The sequence below is a fragment of the Amblyomma mixtum genome, chromosome 4, assembly GCF_055824585.1.
Source record: "Amblyomma mixtum isolate Tamu chromosome 4, ASM5582458v1, whole genome shotgun sequence".
Classification (NCBI taxonomy): Eukaryota; Metazoa; Arthropoda; class Arachnida; order Ixodida; family Ixodidae; genus Amblyomma; species Amblyomma mixtum.
In genome coordinates, this window is record NC_143015.1 from 143593514 (window position 1) to 143609060 (window position 15547).

Consider the following 15547-nt stretch of genomic DNA (forward strand, 5'->3'; position numbering starts at 1 on the left):
AGAAGAACGTTTACATCACCTTAATCCATATGAAAAGAGATGCCAATGACTTAGAAAATTACAGAACAATCAGCTTACTGCCCGTTGCCTATGAGGTAACTAAACCAGGCACCCGTAACTGCTAGGTACGACAATACGCTGTTAAACCGTTATCAGACATCTCAAACACAACGACACACAGTGATCGTGTTTTCCCCGCAACTGTTTACATTAGCGCGGATGACGTGGTGGTTTCTTGTGTACTTTCCTCAGAAGTCTGCGAACTCCAGCAAGCTCGGTTTGGTTTTGGTTCAGGGGGTTAAACGTCCCAACGCGACTCAGGCTATGAGGGACGTCGTAGTGAAGGGCTCCGGAGATTTCGACCACCTGGGGTTCTTTCACGTACACTGACATCGCACAGCACACGGGCCTCTAGAATTTCGCCTCCATCGAAATTCGACCGCCGCGGCCGGGATCGAACCCGCGTCTTTCGGGTCAGCAGCCAAGCGCCGTAACAATTGAGCCACCGCGGCGGCTCCAGTAAGTGCGCTCGTACATGCATTTTTTTCTGATACCGAGCTTTGTTTTGTAACGCGATGATGATAATTTTCATGGCGCAAGGTCATCTGTGGCCAAAGAGGGTTATGACACAAGGTGTTTTTGGTTACTCAAGGTGCGATCAAAGGCTAATTCTCCTAGCAATTCATCCTAAAGAAGCCGAGCACCAGGCCAGGGGAAAGCTTGTACAGATTTTATCACCGGTGGGTACTGGCAGCGATGGGGATCGAACCCTGCACCTCTCGCATGCGAGGTGGATGCTTAAGTCACTAGGCCATTACTGACAGAAAAACTCGATTATAAATTATTTGTCGGTCGTAGGCGAATACCACATGGTCATTCATGCTTAGTAGCGTCTTCGGTTTGATTTGGTTTATTGGGGCTTAACGTCCCAAAGCAACTCAGGCTATGAGGGACACGGTAGTGAAGGGCTCCGGAAATTTCGACCACCAGGGGTTCTTTATCATGCACTGACATTCGAATCAGTCAGAATCGGTAGTGTCTTGAAATCAGAACCCCAGGTGTTCTAATTACCATAAGCGGAATCATTGTAGGAAAGAAAACAGGCCATCAAAATTAGGTGTATACAACCGGCGTCTCCCGTAAATGCGGCCGGGATCTAATCCGCTGCCGTGGAATTTCGATGGAGGCGAAATTATAGAGGCTCGTGCACTGTGCAATGTCAGTGCGCGTTGAAGAACCCCAGGTGGCCGAAATTTCCGGAGCCCTTCATTACGGTGTCCCTCGTAGCCTTAGTCGCTTTGGGGCGTTAAACCCCCATAAACATGCCACCAAAATTAGGTGTATACACTCCTTTAAGAGTCCTGCTCAGCTGAAAAACCGGCGTCTTCCCGTAAATGCAGCCGGGATCGAATCCGCTGCCGTGGAATTTCGATGGAGGCGAAATTATAGAGGCTCGTCCACTGTGCAATGTCAGTGCACGTTGAAGAACCCCAGGTGGTCGAAATTTCCGGAGCCCTTCATTACGGTGTCCCTCGTAGCCTTAGTCGCTTTGGGATGCTAAACCCCCACAAACCATAAACCAAAACCAAATAACAAAATACACGTATCGCCGTCATCGGCCGATTTGTAAAGCAAACTGCACGCGTCAATTACTGATGTTAAGCCTGGATCTCAGAGGCTATGCTACGCCTATGTTCACTTCAAAACGGTGGCAACCAGTCCTCCTCGGGGCAGGATTCACTGGTTTAAATTAAATCATCGGAAAATTCTCAACTTTCATTTTCTTGCTCATAAACTCTTTTGCTGCCGGACAAAAGTAAACATACCAATAAAAGAGAGACGCCAAAGAATGAATATTTATTGCGAAAAGTAATTAGATGGAGCTGTCCTCATTTCTCTTCAAGAGATTGACTGTAAAAACGTGAAGTTCTTAGTATGGTTTATGGTTTAGTTTATGGGGCTTAACGTCCCAAAGCGGCTCAGGCTGGAATTTATGCGTGCGGAAAAGCACTTACAGTATATTAAATACGAAAGCAAGGACAAATTTACAGCCGCTAGAGATGCGGGAGGTTTTCTGAAGGTAAATCAGTGAAAAAGCTAACCATGACCGCAAAGCAAAAAATATTTGTTCGTGCTTTGCACAGGCACATATACGAATTTTTTATTTGATATATTCAGCGCTACGAGCAGTTTTATCTCTAGGTACTCAGACATGATTATTATTTGCTAATTTTAATTATACGCAATCGAATTTAAACAAACCTATCAGTTCGTTTGAAATTTCTGCAATGCAGGGACCACTGGTGACCAAATTCTCGAAGTTCAGAGCTTTTTCCTGGCAGAAACTTCGTTGCATGGGAATCACAGGTGTAATGAAAGCAGCCAGACATGAGGACCCATCCGTGCAATTATCTGCTTGGTGCCGTTTCAGAGTTTTCTGAAAGTTCGAAGATCATGTACTCTGATGGTGCGGCGTCCAAGACGTCGTTGAGACTCAGGTACCGTCTGACAAGTGCCCAGCAGTGCTCAGTGAGGTCGACGAGCTGCATGCGTTCGTCTCCCCGCGAGTGACAGGCGACTCGCTCCTTGACGACTCCGGTCAGCCGCATGAAGGTGTGCATGTCTTCGATGGTGTTGAGGGCTCTTCGCACGGCCGAGGCGACACCGTCCTGCTTGATGGACGCAGTCTCAGCTAGACTTTTAAGAAGGAACGAATGGCGGACGACTTCTTCCAGTGCTGACGCGTGGCACCTGTGGAAAGAGGAATCTGAACGTTGGGAGGAAGTTCCATTGTGTACAACTTTCGACATGCTATTCGCGCTGTTTTTAAGATTGCACCGAACCAAACACTCGTAAGCTCAAGCGTAGAAAATACAGACAAATGCTTTTATTACACACCTTTAGCGGACCGTGTACCGTGTTACCGCTGCTGGAGTGCTGGAAGCCCGCTCGCAACCAATGCGCATGCGCAAATCGCCTTAACTGCGCCAGATGGCGCCAGGCAACCAGCAGCTGCGCGCTCGCCTGCAGCATGGGGACCAATCAGCGCGTGCTCACCGGCGGTGGGCGGGCTCACGGTACTTCGGTAACGGCACCCCGGAGGAGCGCCACACGGCGGTAAACGGTATGTATTTGCTTTCACCAAGCTCCAGTGCGCCACATTTTTTTCAATACTTGGTTAAAGTTACGTGAATCACCCCGTAAACTATCCTTCTGTACTTTTCTACCGAGAAGAGGTAAATTGTACCCTTCCGGGTTTAACCTCCTGACGGAACATATGGGTATTTATCGAGGTCTCTGAATTAATTTACACCACTTCGGGTTCTCTCGGCGTACAGCCCCCGGAAAATATTGTACTTCATTGAAATATGGAAATATGGCTCACTATCGGACATGCACTGGTTCGCAAACTATCCTCGTCATTCGCGGGTTTTCTTTTTGCTCGAGCGCAGATCTTTATTCAAAAATTGTATTTGTATTAAGAGCACAAATTTTATTCGAGCGTTTTTTCGCTATCATGAAAAGAAGTCATTAGTGACTTGTGGCCTTCTAAAAGAATGGCGTTACCTATTCATAAAGCTCTTAATATGTTGAAAACTTGTTGAGGCAGGCCCAAGCGCAGCCAACGCTCTACTAGGAAGTGTTTAAATCACTGAGGCACTATTTTAATCCAAATAAATTGAGTTTTGCATGCGAAAATTAGTGAATTGCGCGAGCACCAGCTTTAAGCGCAGAGCCAGGCATGCAGGGACAATACTTGACGCTGCTGTTAGAGCCTTAGATCACCAGGATGCTTTAGAGAGCAAGATGGCGAACCAACGTCCAACTCTACTCTCACACGAAACACTAAATCAACTCTAGTAAGGCGGCTGACCGTAGCACGTCCTCTACGCAATGCGTCCTTACCTGTCGAACCGCAAGCCGTTCACGAAGAGCGCGGCGTGTGTCAGGAGGTCGGAGTTACGCCGCGCCGTGTCTCTGACAGCAAACCAGCACTCGGGTGCGTCTGCGAATGATTCGTCGCAAAGAATGGCGCTCATCAGGGCACGGTTGTCCTGGATGCCGTCTGCCAGGCGTTGGGTGAACGTGGACGTATCGGTGAAAATGGTCACTCCTCGGATGTTTCGGCTCAGTCTGACCACGTCGGCCAGACTCTCCAGCTCATGGCCGTCCATTAAGGTGTTGGACACAAATCTCAGCCTTTCTATGGTCTCGCTTCGAGACAGGGATTCGAGGATGACAGTCCACCACGCGCTTGAGACGCTTACCGTTTCGTCTTCCGATTCGACGGAAAGTGAGAGGAATTGAAGCGCTGACGCAGCTCTTAGGTAGTTCGCCAAGGCTGAAGATACTGCTAGGTCGCCTCTTGTGATCTCCAGGGTCAGTGATGTCACGTGGTCTGCTGAAGGCATCGTGCCGAATAGCGTTATGTCAGTCAACATACGCTTGAAAGTAGGCTGCTCCACAGACAACCCGCATTCCAACTGTTCAAAATAATTGAGAACTCGGCATGTTCTCAGGGACACTCTATCTTGTTGCCCGCTCTCCATTAGGGCCTTGTAGACCCGGTTACAGTCACCGATATCTGAAGAATCTTCGTTCTGAATGGTCACCATTCTCAGATTTGCCCTTCCTGCAAGAACCGTGAAGAAATGTTCCCACATCTCCGCCTTCCAAGCATGTAATGGAATAGTTAGTTCTTCTAACCTGTCATTGCCAGCGATTGCGGCAAGCCAGCTTTCACAACTGCTTCCGTGCTTACAACAGGGAGTGCTAGGAGTGTCGATGATGTGGAGCGCACGAATTGCCTCGTTCTCTGATATGATTTTCTCAAGGAGAATTTCACTTTCAGGCTCGAATTGAAAACCTCTCAGCGTGAACGTTGCGATGGTCTTGCTCTTCAGGAGACCCCGAAGCAAGTTGTTCAGAAAGCCTTGATCTTCTTGCTCGAGGTCTGCCTTCATACTTAGTGCAGTCAGCACAACGCTATTTCTCACGCATTCGATGAACATTACGCCGCAGGTTGCGCTTAACACCGACTCGTGCAGCGATATTTCTTTCACAGTGGTGTTGTCCCTCAGAGCGCTGAACAATTCATTCCCTGAACTCTGGTCCATTTTCAACTCGGGTATTCTCAGGGCGGTCAATTGCGCCTCGTGAAGAAGTGTCGACAGTGCGGAGGTCAATTCCGGCGTGCAATCCTGGACTCGGCATTCGAATTCTTCCAAGGCTGTCAGGGTAGATATGGCGGCGCACGCAACCTCTGGCATGTCACCGTAGGTCGCGTCTAGCACAAGCTTCTTCAGATATTTGTTGTCCCGCAAAGCATCGAATAGAACTTCTTCGGGTATATTCAGCTGGTTCAGATTGACGCAGACCGACGTGACGCAGCAGTGTGTCTTCAGAAGCAAGCGTACAAGTGCGGCGACTTGGAGTAGCATTACTTTTGGTCGGTGTCTTATTAAGGGAGGTAGAGCAGAGAAGGTGAATAGACATAAGTGGCCGTTTCTCTCAGATAGGTACCGAACTTCCAGCCCACCGTGGCACAAGAATTCGTTCCACGTTGAAAGGTTCTGAGCTATATGACAGGTGCGTCCTTCGGTCCCTGTGCAGTGAAGGCAGTGGTCGATTGCCTCTCCTGAGAAGGGGCTTCTTGCGGCGTCTAGGTTGACCTGGCCGATGCAGGCAAGCTCGAATGGGTCTGCCTCGAAGAACGTACAGAAGGATTCGCTGGGTCGCCAGTGATCTGCCATGTCCGCTGTGCACAAAAGAATGTGGGGCTTATGCGATAAGCAGGGTATTTGTGCAGGCTCGCTTAATCGTGAGTATCAGAACGGTGACACAACTGTGAATATTCATATTCCTTCGGAAGAGCTTAAGTACGCTCATTTGTGGCCGCGAAATTAACACAAGTAGTTGCAGCCAAGCTTCTACAAGTATTACTTTTGCGTTACTTCAGCAGTCGGCGAAGTCACGCCTCATGTGCGCGGTAATTTAGCATGTCAGCTTTGTCGTGATTGAACGGTCTCTAAGATTCATGAAACAATCCGGATATATGGTTGCGGTACTACTGAGACATACTCCGGTGACCATGAGACCAGTATTCCTGTAAGCCCACATACTGCGTGCTCCTTCTCTCAACAGTCACACTATAGTGCTCCTGCACGTCACGTGACTACAGCGAGCCAATCAACAAATACTGCCGGCAACCTAACCTGGCAGCTATTCCACCGGCTGGCAGGGTAGCCTCTCCCTTTATTTAAGCCCCTCAGTGCTCTACCTGTTACAGCCGGCGTCGTCGGTTCGGCGGACGCAGTTTCTTTCCTCTCACATCTTTCAACTCTCCTCTGTCTGCACGTGGCAGCGATTGTGGCTCGGCTTGAGCCAGTGGGCAAGCCCTTGCACTTTTTTTTTCATCCTTCCTTTAGTAGCAACAAGTGTTATTGTTAACTGGCCTGGTCTTGGTCTCGTCTGGTGCCTTACATCGGCTTCCACGCTAGTGAGTCTCGGCTCGATTCATTCGACCCGCTTCAGATCACTTCACGTAACAAAATGCATCCGTCATGGTTTGCGCGGAAGTAACAGAACTCACAACAGAAAGTGGATACATACATAATATAGCCGTCGGTAAGGGCGCAATGCCTGCCATCTATCAGGGAAGTCCAAAGGGTTAATGCTAGGCATTTCATTTTACAGAGCACTCAATGGAACATATGAACCACCCACGAGCAGACCAATGCCGCCTTAAGTGGTTCTTTCTCACTTACCAATTTGGGGCGCCAGCTGACAACGTCTCGATTTTCTGGCGTGAAGCGGGAATGTCCTCAGCGGAGCAACGAACGCCCGAGAGGACTGGGAGGCGACCCTGTCCGGTTGCTGCACCCTCGAGGCCCAAAGGGCCTTAACGCAGCGCGCCCGGGCTGCGGCAAGCGCCAATGGGGTGCCTGACTAGGCATCCCACCTAGTGGTTGTAAGGGCGTGACCCTTCAGGTCACGACCCCCAACACCTGTCCCTATGATTTAATAAATGTTTTTCACCACCCCACCCGAGAAGAGAGGCTTCGTCTTCTTTGCTTTCCAGTGCCACGTTGAATCGTACCTTAATGTGCAGCCTCAGAGAAGACTGCGCCTATACAGAAGAAATGGCAGATGAACTTGTAAAAAAAAATGGCCTGGCTTAGCTTATGGTTAAGCCTAGGATGCGAAGCATAGTAGCCTAAAAAATTAAACATTACCTGGCTATACCTGGTTAGCCATTCATAGACAAGACATTACCTGGCTATACCTGGTTAGCCATTTCATAGACAAGAACAACTCATGTGTTACTCTGCTTCTTCCTTTATTTTTCTCAAACCAATAAATACACTATGATGATCAGTAAAGTAATTCGTTTCTCACGTTGCTTCTTCCGGTAAGCACGCTCCTTTACAAGGCGCTGTTCCCACTGTTCAGGAGTTTCTTCAGCACGCATTTTCCTTTTGGTAGCATTTCGCCGCTCGAACCGAGTAGAAGTACTCGAAGCTTCATCCTTCACCTCGGCATCGGTTGTCGAACGCTGCCGTCTAGCTGCATACTGTGCACGTCGCTTGGTAAGCCGTACTTCTCGTTCTTCTCCCGTTCCCGTGGCTCTTTGTAACTTGCGCTTTGCGGTCTGGCGAGCCGCCCTCTCCCTGGCCGACATCTCGCTGCTCAACTGACTCAACGAGTGCGTCGCCTTTTGCGTGACGTCAGTATCTCCTAGCGGTAGGAGCGGGAGTTAGGCCGCCGGCGGAGGCTGCGCGTCCGCAAGCGAGCGCACGAGTTGAGCCCCAGCTAGGGTGGCTTACCCCAGCTTTCACAGCTCTTGTGACGTCATATCACGTGGTGCGCCGATGAAGGTCAAGTGGTAGCTACGCGGCCGTGCGCGGCGCAGCAAGGAAGAGCTCGGTTGTGCGAGTAATATGCTTCGCATAAAAGGCCGCCACTCTCTGGAAGACGCGTAAGTAACGAGCTTGAGGTGTTTGGTTATACTCACATAGTTCCACCTCTATCCACCATATTGGACCGTGACGTCATCATTGGCACACGGCAGGTGGTTGTTTCTACAATGCTGTTGTAGATGGCGCACTCTACAATGCTATTGTAGAATGCACCGGGATGGCAGGCGCTACCAGCAGAGTGGTTTGTGAGACCCAAGTTGCTCTTCCCGAGTAACCTCTCGCGATCAGTAATTAATTTAACAGCCACCCGTCAGGATGGTCAGTTTGCCCTACAACCTGGTGGGCAGGTTGTGATGACATCACAGGGCCACGTGACCTAGGTGGCCCACCTAAGTTGCTTCTCAGGTGGGTGGCCACCTGGGCCACCCTACGCCACCCTACTTTTCGCTCACAACGCCGATGCCGGATTTTCAGGGTAGCGGGGCCTTTAACGCTGTCGCGTTAAAACGCATATTAGTTTCAGAGGAAAGGAAATGACGCAGTAACTGTCTCACGTATCTCGGTGGACACCCGAACCGTGAAGTAAGGGAAGGGATAAAGGATGGAGTGAAAGAAGAACGGAAGAAAATTGGCAGTGGCTTAGCTCGGCTATGCTAGGATACACGTAGCGAAAGAGAGCGCAACGACGAGGCAAGCGGTGTGACGTCATACCAAACGGCGGCTCCGCGGCGAGGCGCGCGGTGTGACGTCATGCCAGATGGCGCGGAAAGCGCGCGGCGTCCGCCAGCTGCGGCGGTTGCGAGGCAACGGCTTAAGGTCGGTCTCTGTGCCTCCTCGGAGCACCGCCACATCGAAATCGCAAGTTCGTGGCCAATGTAGCTTTCGCTACAAAAGAGGTGCCGTAGTGGAGGTGTCCGGGCTATTTCGACCACCTGGGGATCTTAACATGCACTGACATCTGACAGAACATGGGCGCCTTTTGCGTTTTGTCTCCATCGGAACACGGCCACCGCGGCGGGGTTCAAACCAGGGAACTCCGGCTCAGTAGCTGAGCGCCCTATCCAACCACTGAGCCACCGCGGTGGGTGCAAGAGTACGCGCCATTTACACCTTGAGAACAGCAACAATTGAGCCGTTCGCATTGAATACAGGTTACCAACGAGATACAACGGCTAAAATAAGCGTACTATTCTAATGCGCTCACGAGACAGTCCCACAGGTCTGTAAGTCGCTGCCTCCCGGTAAGAGGCGTCCTTTGTTTAGTCAGCTTGCATAGCCGGATACAACTGAAGAACGCAGCGGCTTTTATGCGAAGCATACTGCTTTAGCTACCACTTCAGCCCTTCACCGTGGTTATGCGCCTCCAAATCACGTGATACATGACGTCACACCACGTGACACGATGACGTCACGACAGTGGAGAAACGGGGACCCACCTCGCGCCGTCGCTGTGGTTGTGCGCCTCCAAATCACGTGATACATGACGTCACACCACGTGACACGATGACGTCATGACAGTGGAGAAACGGGGGCCCACCTTGCGCCGTCGCTGTGGTTGTGCGCCTCCAAATCACGTGATACATGACGTCACACCACGTGACACGATGACGTCACGACAGTGGAGAAACGGGGGCCCACCTTGCGCCGTCGCTGTGGTTGTGCGCCTCCAAATCACGTGATACATGACGTCACACAACGTGACACGATGACGTCACGACAGTGGAGAAACGGGGGCCCACCTCGCGCCGTCGCTGTGGTTGTGCGCCTCCAAATTACGCGACACGATGATGCTTCGCATTCTCCAGGCTTAACCAAGTTAAGCCTCAGCCTTTTTTTCCCCGTCAAAGGACCTCCTTCCAGCCAATGGCGTCGACCGATTCTGATCAACCTGCTAGTGTGACAAAGCAGGGAGTGGTAGATGAAAGGGGATAATCCCTTCCCTCTATGGTCCGGATAGACCCTTCTTTCCATTGTGGCGCCGCTCCTTGCATTGAAACTTGAAACTTTATGCGGGGGTAACAATGGGCAAATTGAAGGCGATACAACAGTTTAGAACACGATATCGCATCAAGGGATAGGCGACAAAGCTGTTGTCGCTGTGAAGCGGGCGGGCAGGGTGCCTCCATGTTGTCAACGCTACGTACGCGAGCAACGCAAAGAGCGCAACGTAAAAATCGGAATCTCACGTAAGTCTGTGAGATTCACGCAGACCCTTTGCGTTCTGCGCATGCGCACTGTTTCCCCGTGAGAGCTCTACGTACGCGAAGCTTCTACGTACGTGAAACTAAGACTATTTCGCATTAACTGTGCCGGCACTTAGCACTCGCTTGTGTTATCGCTACCGTCTTGGTGCTTCATCGCAAAGAAAACTTTTTATTGCGTAAGCAATATTATGACGCGTTTCAGCCCGTCGCGTTGGGGGAGCCGCGAGGCACGTTTGACCTTGAATGGCGGCGCGAGGCGCGGCGCACTTACAGCTGTATCCGCGCCGCTGCCGAGTGGAGGCGCTGCCCTCGCCGCGCTCTCGCCAGCTGCGGAGTGTGGAGAGGAGGCTGGAGAACAAAGACGGGGGGGGGGGGGGTCATAAAATGCGTTCGCTCGCTTGCCGGCTCCGTCGTTATGCTGGCTGATAAACAGAAAGAGAGGCTATGTCGGCTTGACGAAGCCAGGAAACGACAACGGGATTTTTGATCAGTATCAATCATTAGGTGCATGGTTAGCACGCAGTTAGAATTCCAATGCTTCCTACCCCCCCCCCCCCCCAAATAGGGCTTTGTTGTCGGTTGCATGGTGGGACACAGAAAACATCGCTCAAGCTGTGGCAAGCGCATGTATGGCAAAATTTGCGCTTCTAAAGCAATCTTGATATCACCTCATCTAGACAGACCAGAGGCAGACAACGAAAACAAAAAGAAAAGAAAGTCTGGCCGCAGGAAACGCTACGACGCTCCGTCTGCCCATGGAAGCAGCGGCGCGGCGAAGTGACTGTCACTGTTCGAGCCTTCTGCACCCAGGGGATATTTTCTATCGCTGATAAGTGCGACAGCGCAGACAGCCACTGAAAAGTCCTGCAACCGACAGTAACGTGCATGCGCAAGCAGCTGACTATCGGCTAAAGAAATTGCCGACGATTACGTTACTTCCTAATGCGTACAAGCGGCAGTGCTTATAGACATGATTTTGTGGCCGTTGCCAGTGGGTTGCTGTCGTCTTCACCGTCCAGCGGAGACTCGTAGGAGCCGTTGCACTCACGACCGACTGACGACTGTCGCGGAATGCACCGAGCCAGGCCGTCGACTTCGAAGGTGAGTGCGAGGCTCAAGCCTCGCGGCGAGGGTGTCATTTCTGTAAAACCTGCTCTGGGCTGTTTGAGCGAATTTAAGGTTCACTCGTGCTGCTTCCGCGAGCATTGATTATTAATCAGAAAGCGACACGCAGCATGTGAAGCACAGGTTTCATGTACTCTCGCCATCGGGTTTTTGTGTCTGTGACGGGAGCGCGGTGAGCTAGGATTCGCGATGCAAACAGTTTTAGGCTTACCTCACTGTAGGTAGGGCAGCGGTAGATATTGTGTCAGAGAGGAAACTGTATGTATGCCCTGCTTTGCTCGCGGCCTCAATGGGGTTTAGATATGCGAGCCCGCTGCCGTTTGTGTCAGAGAACAGAAACACGTTTCGAACGGGATTGCGACCAAGGCACCATGTCGTGCCACCCAATGCCCAGGGGCGAATGTGCTCTTGAGCGACATGTGGTTTGTGGCCGCAACAGCGCTCGGAAATTCTCGCCAGCCTCGTCCAGCAACTCCGAAGAACGGACGCTGCTTACAGTCTGCGGGACATCGTTTTTTTTCCGCTGCAGCCAAGGTGGGTAGTTCGCTTTTCCTACTTTTTTCAGCCCCGCGGCGTAGGCTTCGATCGCACCCACTTTGCTTCCTCGCCGAGTAGTATGTGCAACTGCGATATGCTTGTATGTGTGTCACCTTTTTTTTCCTTTGCAGATGTGATCACTCCAGCATTCTCATACTTGATCCAACGGCAGTGGTGCATTTGTCCCGCAGTGACACCTGGCCCGATATGGCAGCTGAGGGTCGTAAGTTCCTTTCGTGCACCTTCTGCCTCCCGCCGCAAACGATGCATTGTCGGGTCATTTGAATACGCTGCATCGCAGCGTCCAGTTTTCTGCGTTTTCAATAAGCAGAACTACGCTTTATGGAACCGAGAAGACTGGCATGACTGCAGATGAAAGCTGTGCTCACCAAAGCAGTGGCGTAGAAAGAAATTTTGTTCGGGGGGGGGGGGGGGGTCTCAGGTTGCAGCGTGGCCTCCTCATAGAATTTGTGGAGGGATCACACGCAAGAATAAAAACTGCGTTGCCACTGACAATGCCATTGTGTATTAGATAACGCTATGCACTGTCTAGACAAGTGGAATATGCATTTTTAAAATAAAAGAATGTATTCGTATGTCTTAAAAATTGTGGCAGACATAACTGATACCAATTCTTCCATGTTTTTGCGTATTTAATAAATATCAAACGAAGTCTAGAACTATTCTCGTATAAATCAGAAACCAGAAAAGCAGTCCAAGCCGCTGATATGAAAAACGTAAAGGCCATGAAATGAGCAAGTAATGGACAAATATTTTAAGGAATTTTAGTCGTTTAAGAACCTTTACGTTTTTGTACATATGCGACGGCCAGGGAAAAATCTCAATGACGCTGTCCTTGGTTCCAGTGTACTGCGCAGCAGCAGCTGTCACCGGTCATGTATTGCGAGTATTTGCATCGAAATTTTAGTCGCAACATCGAGCACATGTATAAACGAGCAGTTCTGCAAAATATACATTAGAAGTGCGAAGATAAAATGGAGTATTAGAAATGCGAAGATACAACTTGATAAAGGAAAAAAGGTGTCACTGGAAACAAAGTCACTGTATGTATACACAAAATCTCGCAGCAAGATATTTAAATACACATATGTCTCCATTAAATCTACGTATCTAAGCAAAAGTCACCCTATATAATGCGTCAAACAAGGAAAATAAGCATCTTGCACAATCAAAGATAGTAAACTTCACACACGGAAAGACAAACGATCCGGGAAAGGACAAAACTACGATAGCAGAAGTCGCGGTATAGACTTTCGGCCGTGCTGCGGTCGGTGACAGTTCGAAAAAATTTCGGGGGGGGGGGGGCTGAAATAAGTGCCCCCCCCCCCCTCCTGGCTACGCCCCTGCCCCAGAGCTGTATCAACACCAGGTGCCGCTGAAGGGGATGGAGGATGCAGTTCAATCGAAGTCCCGACAGTACAGCTAGTGTACAGCGTGACCCTCGGACGCCATTGGAATGGTCACGTCATCCGAGGCTGCAAGAAAAGGGCTTAGTCGGACTGCTTGGTACATGCTGATGGAAAATACTGAGCACTGCTAACGGACAGGACGGCAAAGGACAACACAACCACTTCCGTTCCGTCTGTTTGCAGTTTTCAGTCGTTTGGATCCATGGTTGCCTTTGGTGGAGGTTCCCTTTTTATCTTTGCAGATATGCCGGCTTGGACACGGACAGCACGAAGGCTAATTAGGAAGCCCGAGATCGGATGTCTGGCCGCGCTCCGGCATCCATGGACGGCGCAAGATGTTCTCTTCCTGCCTCGTGTATTCTGCTGCCTACCGCCACAAGCGGTGTACTGTTCAGAGATTCACCTATGCACTACATCGCAGCAAGTTTTGTGCGCTTTCTGTTTGACGTCTTGACACTGCAAGAATAGGAAGGTAAGCGCAGTTGAATCGAAGCTCGCGTGGCATGCGCCATTTTAGCTACCGACAGTACGGGAAGTGTGCAGCGTGTCAGAAAGGAGTAAAAAGGGAGTACGCTGTCCTGTAGCGTACGCCCTTTTTACACCCATATAGGTGCATTCGTGTTTATAGTGTAGCATGCACACGATATTCATGCTTTCCACATGTCTTTGCAGATGTACTGATTTAAGTTTTCGTAGCGCCGCAGCAAATGCGAGAGCGGAATGTACCACGGCTCCGGATTGAAAACAGGAATTGGTGCCATCTAGTTGCCGGGCGACCTGGTGTCGAGGTCAACGTGCACATGCGGAACTCGGGAAAGAGCACTGATTTGGTAGTATTGAGGGTACCATTCATGCACTTTTCAGCTTGGCAGTTGAGGCGGTACACCGTGTTAAGTCACAGACGACTGAAATTAAGGCGCCTTCGATATTATTCCTTCTGGTTGCAGTTTCGACTGGCAGGCAGAAATTTTGTAGCGTCCGAAAAAAAAAAAAATAAATTTCAGAAAGTGACTTTGAGACACAGTTTGAAACAAAGTTTGAGACACAGTTCTTTTGCAACCAGAAGGCGCCTCCCAACTAAACAATGGTTTACTTTAATCCTTAACGGAGGTCGTAAAATCGAGGCACCCTGCCACCTAAATTCAGCGGAAGGAACCCTATGGGGGAATTTCCCTTCTTCTCCGTGAGTAAGTGAGAAAAACATTTAATGCACAGAATATTTTGGGATTAGTTGGGTGTGCCCTCATTCCAGGAGTCCATTGGCTTTTGCCGTTGCTCTTGACCAGTTGACAACGCAAAGCTGGTCTTCCGGTCGCAATATGGATTATTCTGGCATGTCCATGCAATGTGGTATAAGTTAGCCGCTGCACCACAGAAGGCGCAATGCGGATCACACGAATTTGGAAACATTTAGCTGGATTTTACTGGATTGATATAAGTGTTCGTCTTCAGTTTCCTCAGGATGACCCCTTGCTCTTGAATACCCTAGCCCAACTACTGGGCTTGCATGCTCTGTAGAAGACGTGAACGAAGAACGAACTGCACGTGCAGCGGAAGGCGGGTCAGAAGAAGAAGAGTCACGGGCCGCGTTGCACGCGCTATCCTCTGTTCTCCCGCAGAAAAGGTCTACGCCGCCTTTCGACGTTCTTCTGGGTCTTCCAGGCGGAGAACTCAAGCCTGGACCTCCCGGTTTCTCAGCCTCCCACCTTTGCCTGGAACTACGTGACCAGCTGTCTTCATGACGGAAAGCGAGGAAGAAAGCGAAGGAAGCGAGGTAGATACCTTCGACGCGCTAGAATCTTGAGTATCTCCATACGACTGCACCACTTTTCCCGTACTTTTTAAGCATTTCCGCTTGCGAGAATCTGTTGCGGGTTATAGTTTCCCGCGGTGAACCAGGCGGCGTGCACGCGCTGTAAGAAACAATTTTCTACAGGCTTAACAATGCCAATTCAAAGAGGATACGCTTTCCCATCGTCCGTTACCACTTTTATGATCTCCCAGTTTCACCAATGTCGTGGGCGCAAAACAGACAGCGACGAATTCAAGCAGTCTCGACACCTTGTAACCAAGCGCGAATCACCAGGGATGCTGCGGCGCTGACACATGATTCACCCGCACCACATAGCGACCCGGGGGGGGGGGGTGGTTAGTATATCGTTGGTTTGGTTTATTGGGGTTTAACGTCCCAAAGTGACTGAGGCTATGAGAGACGCCGTAGTGGAGGGCTCCGGAAATTTCGACCACCTAGGGTTCTTTAACGTCCACTGACATCGCACAGCTCACGGGCCTCTAGAATTTCGCCTTCAAGAAATTCGGCCGCCGCGGCCGG

General features: G+C 50.4%; 1 protein-coding gene across 1 annotated transcript; it reads right to left on the bottom strand.

The window, feature by feature from the left end:
• Positions 1-2408: 2408 nt before the first annotated feature.
• LOC149348559 (uncharacterized) lies at positions 2409-5753 on the bottom strand. The gene is made up of 2 exons (XM_089585851.1): positions 3907-5753; positions 2409-2751 (listed from the first exon to the last, which is right to left on the bottom strand). Exons 1-2 carry the CDS (start codon positions 5751-5753, stop codon positions 2409-2411), a joined length of 2190 nt encoding a protein of 729 aa, XP_089441977.1.
• Positions 5754-15547: the final 9794 nt, after the last annotated feature.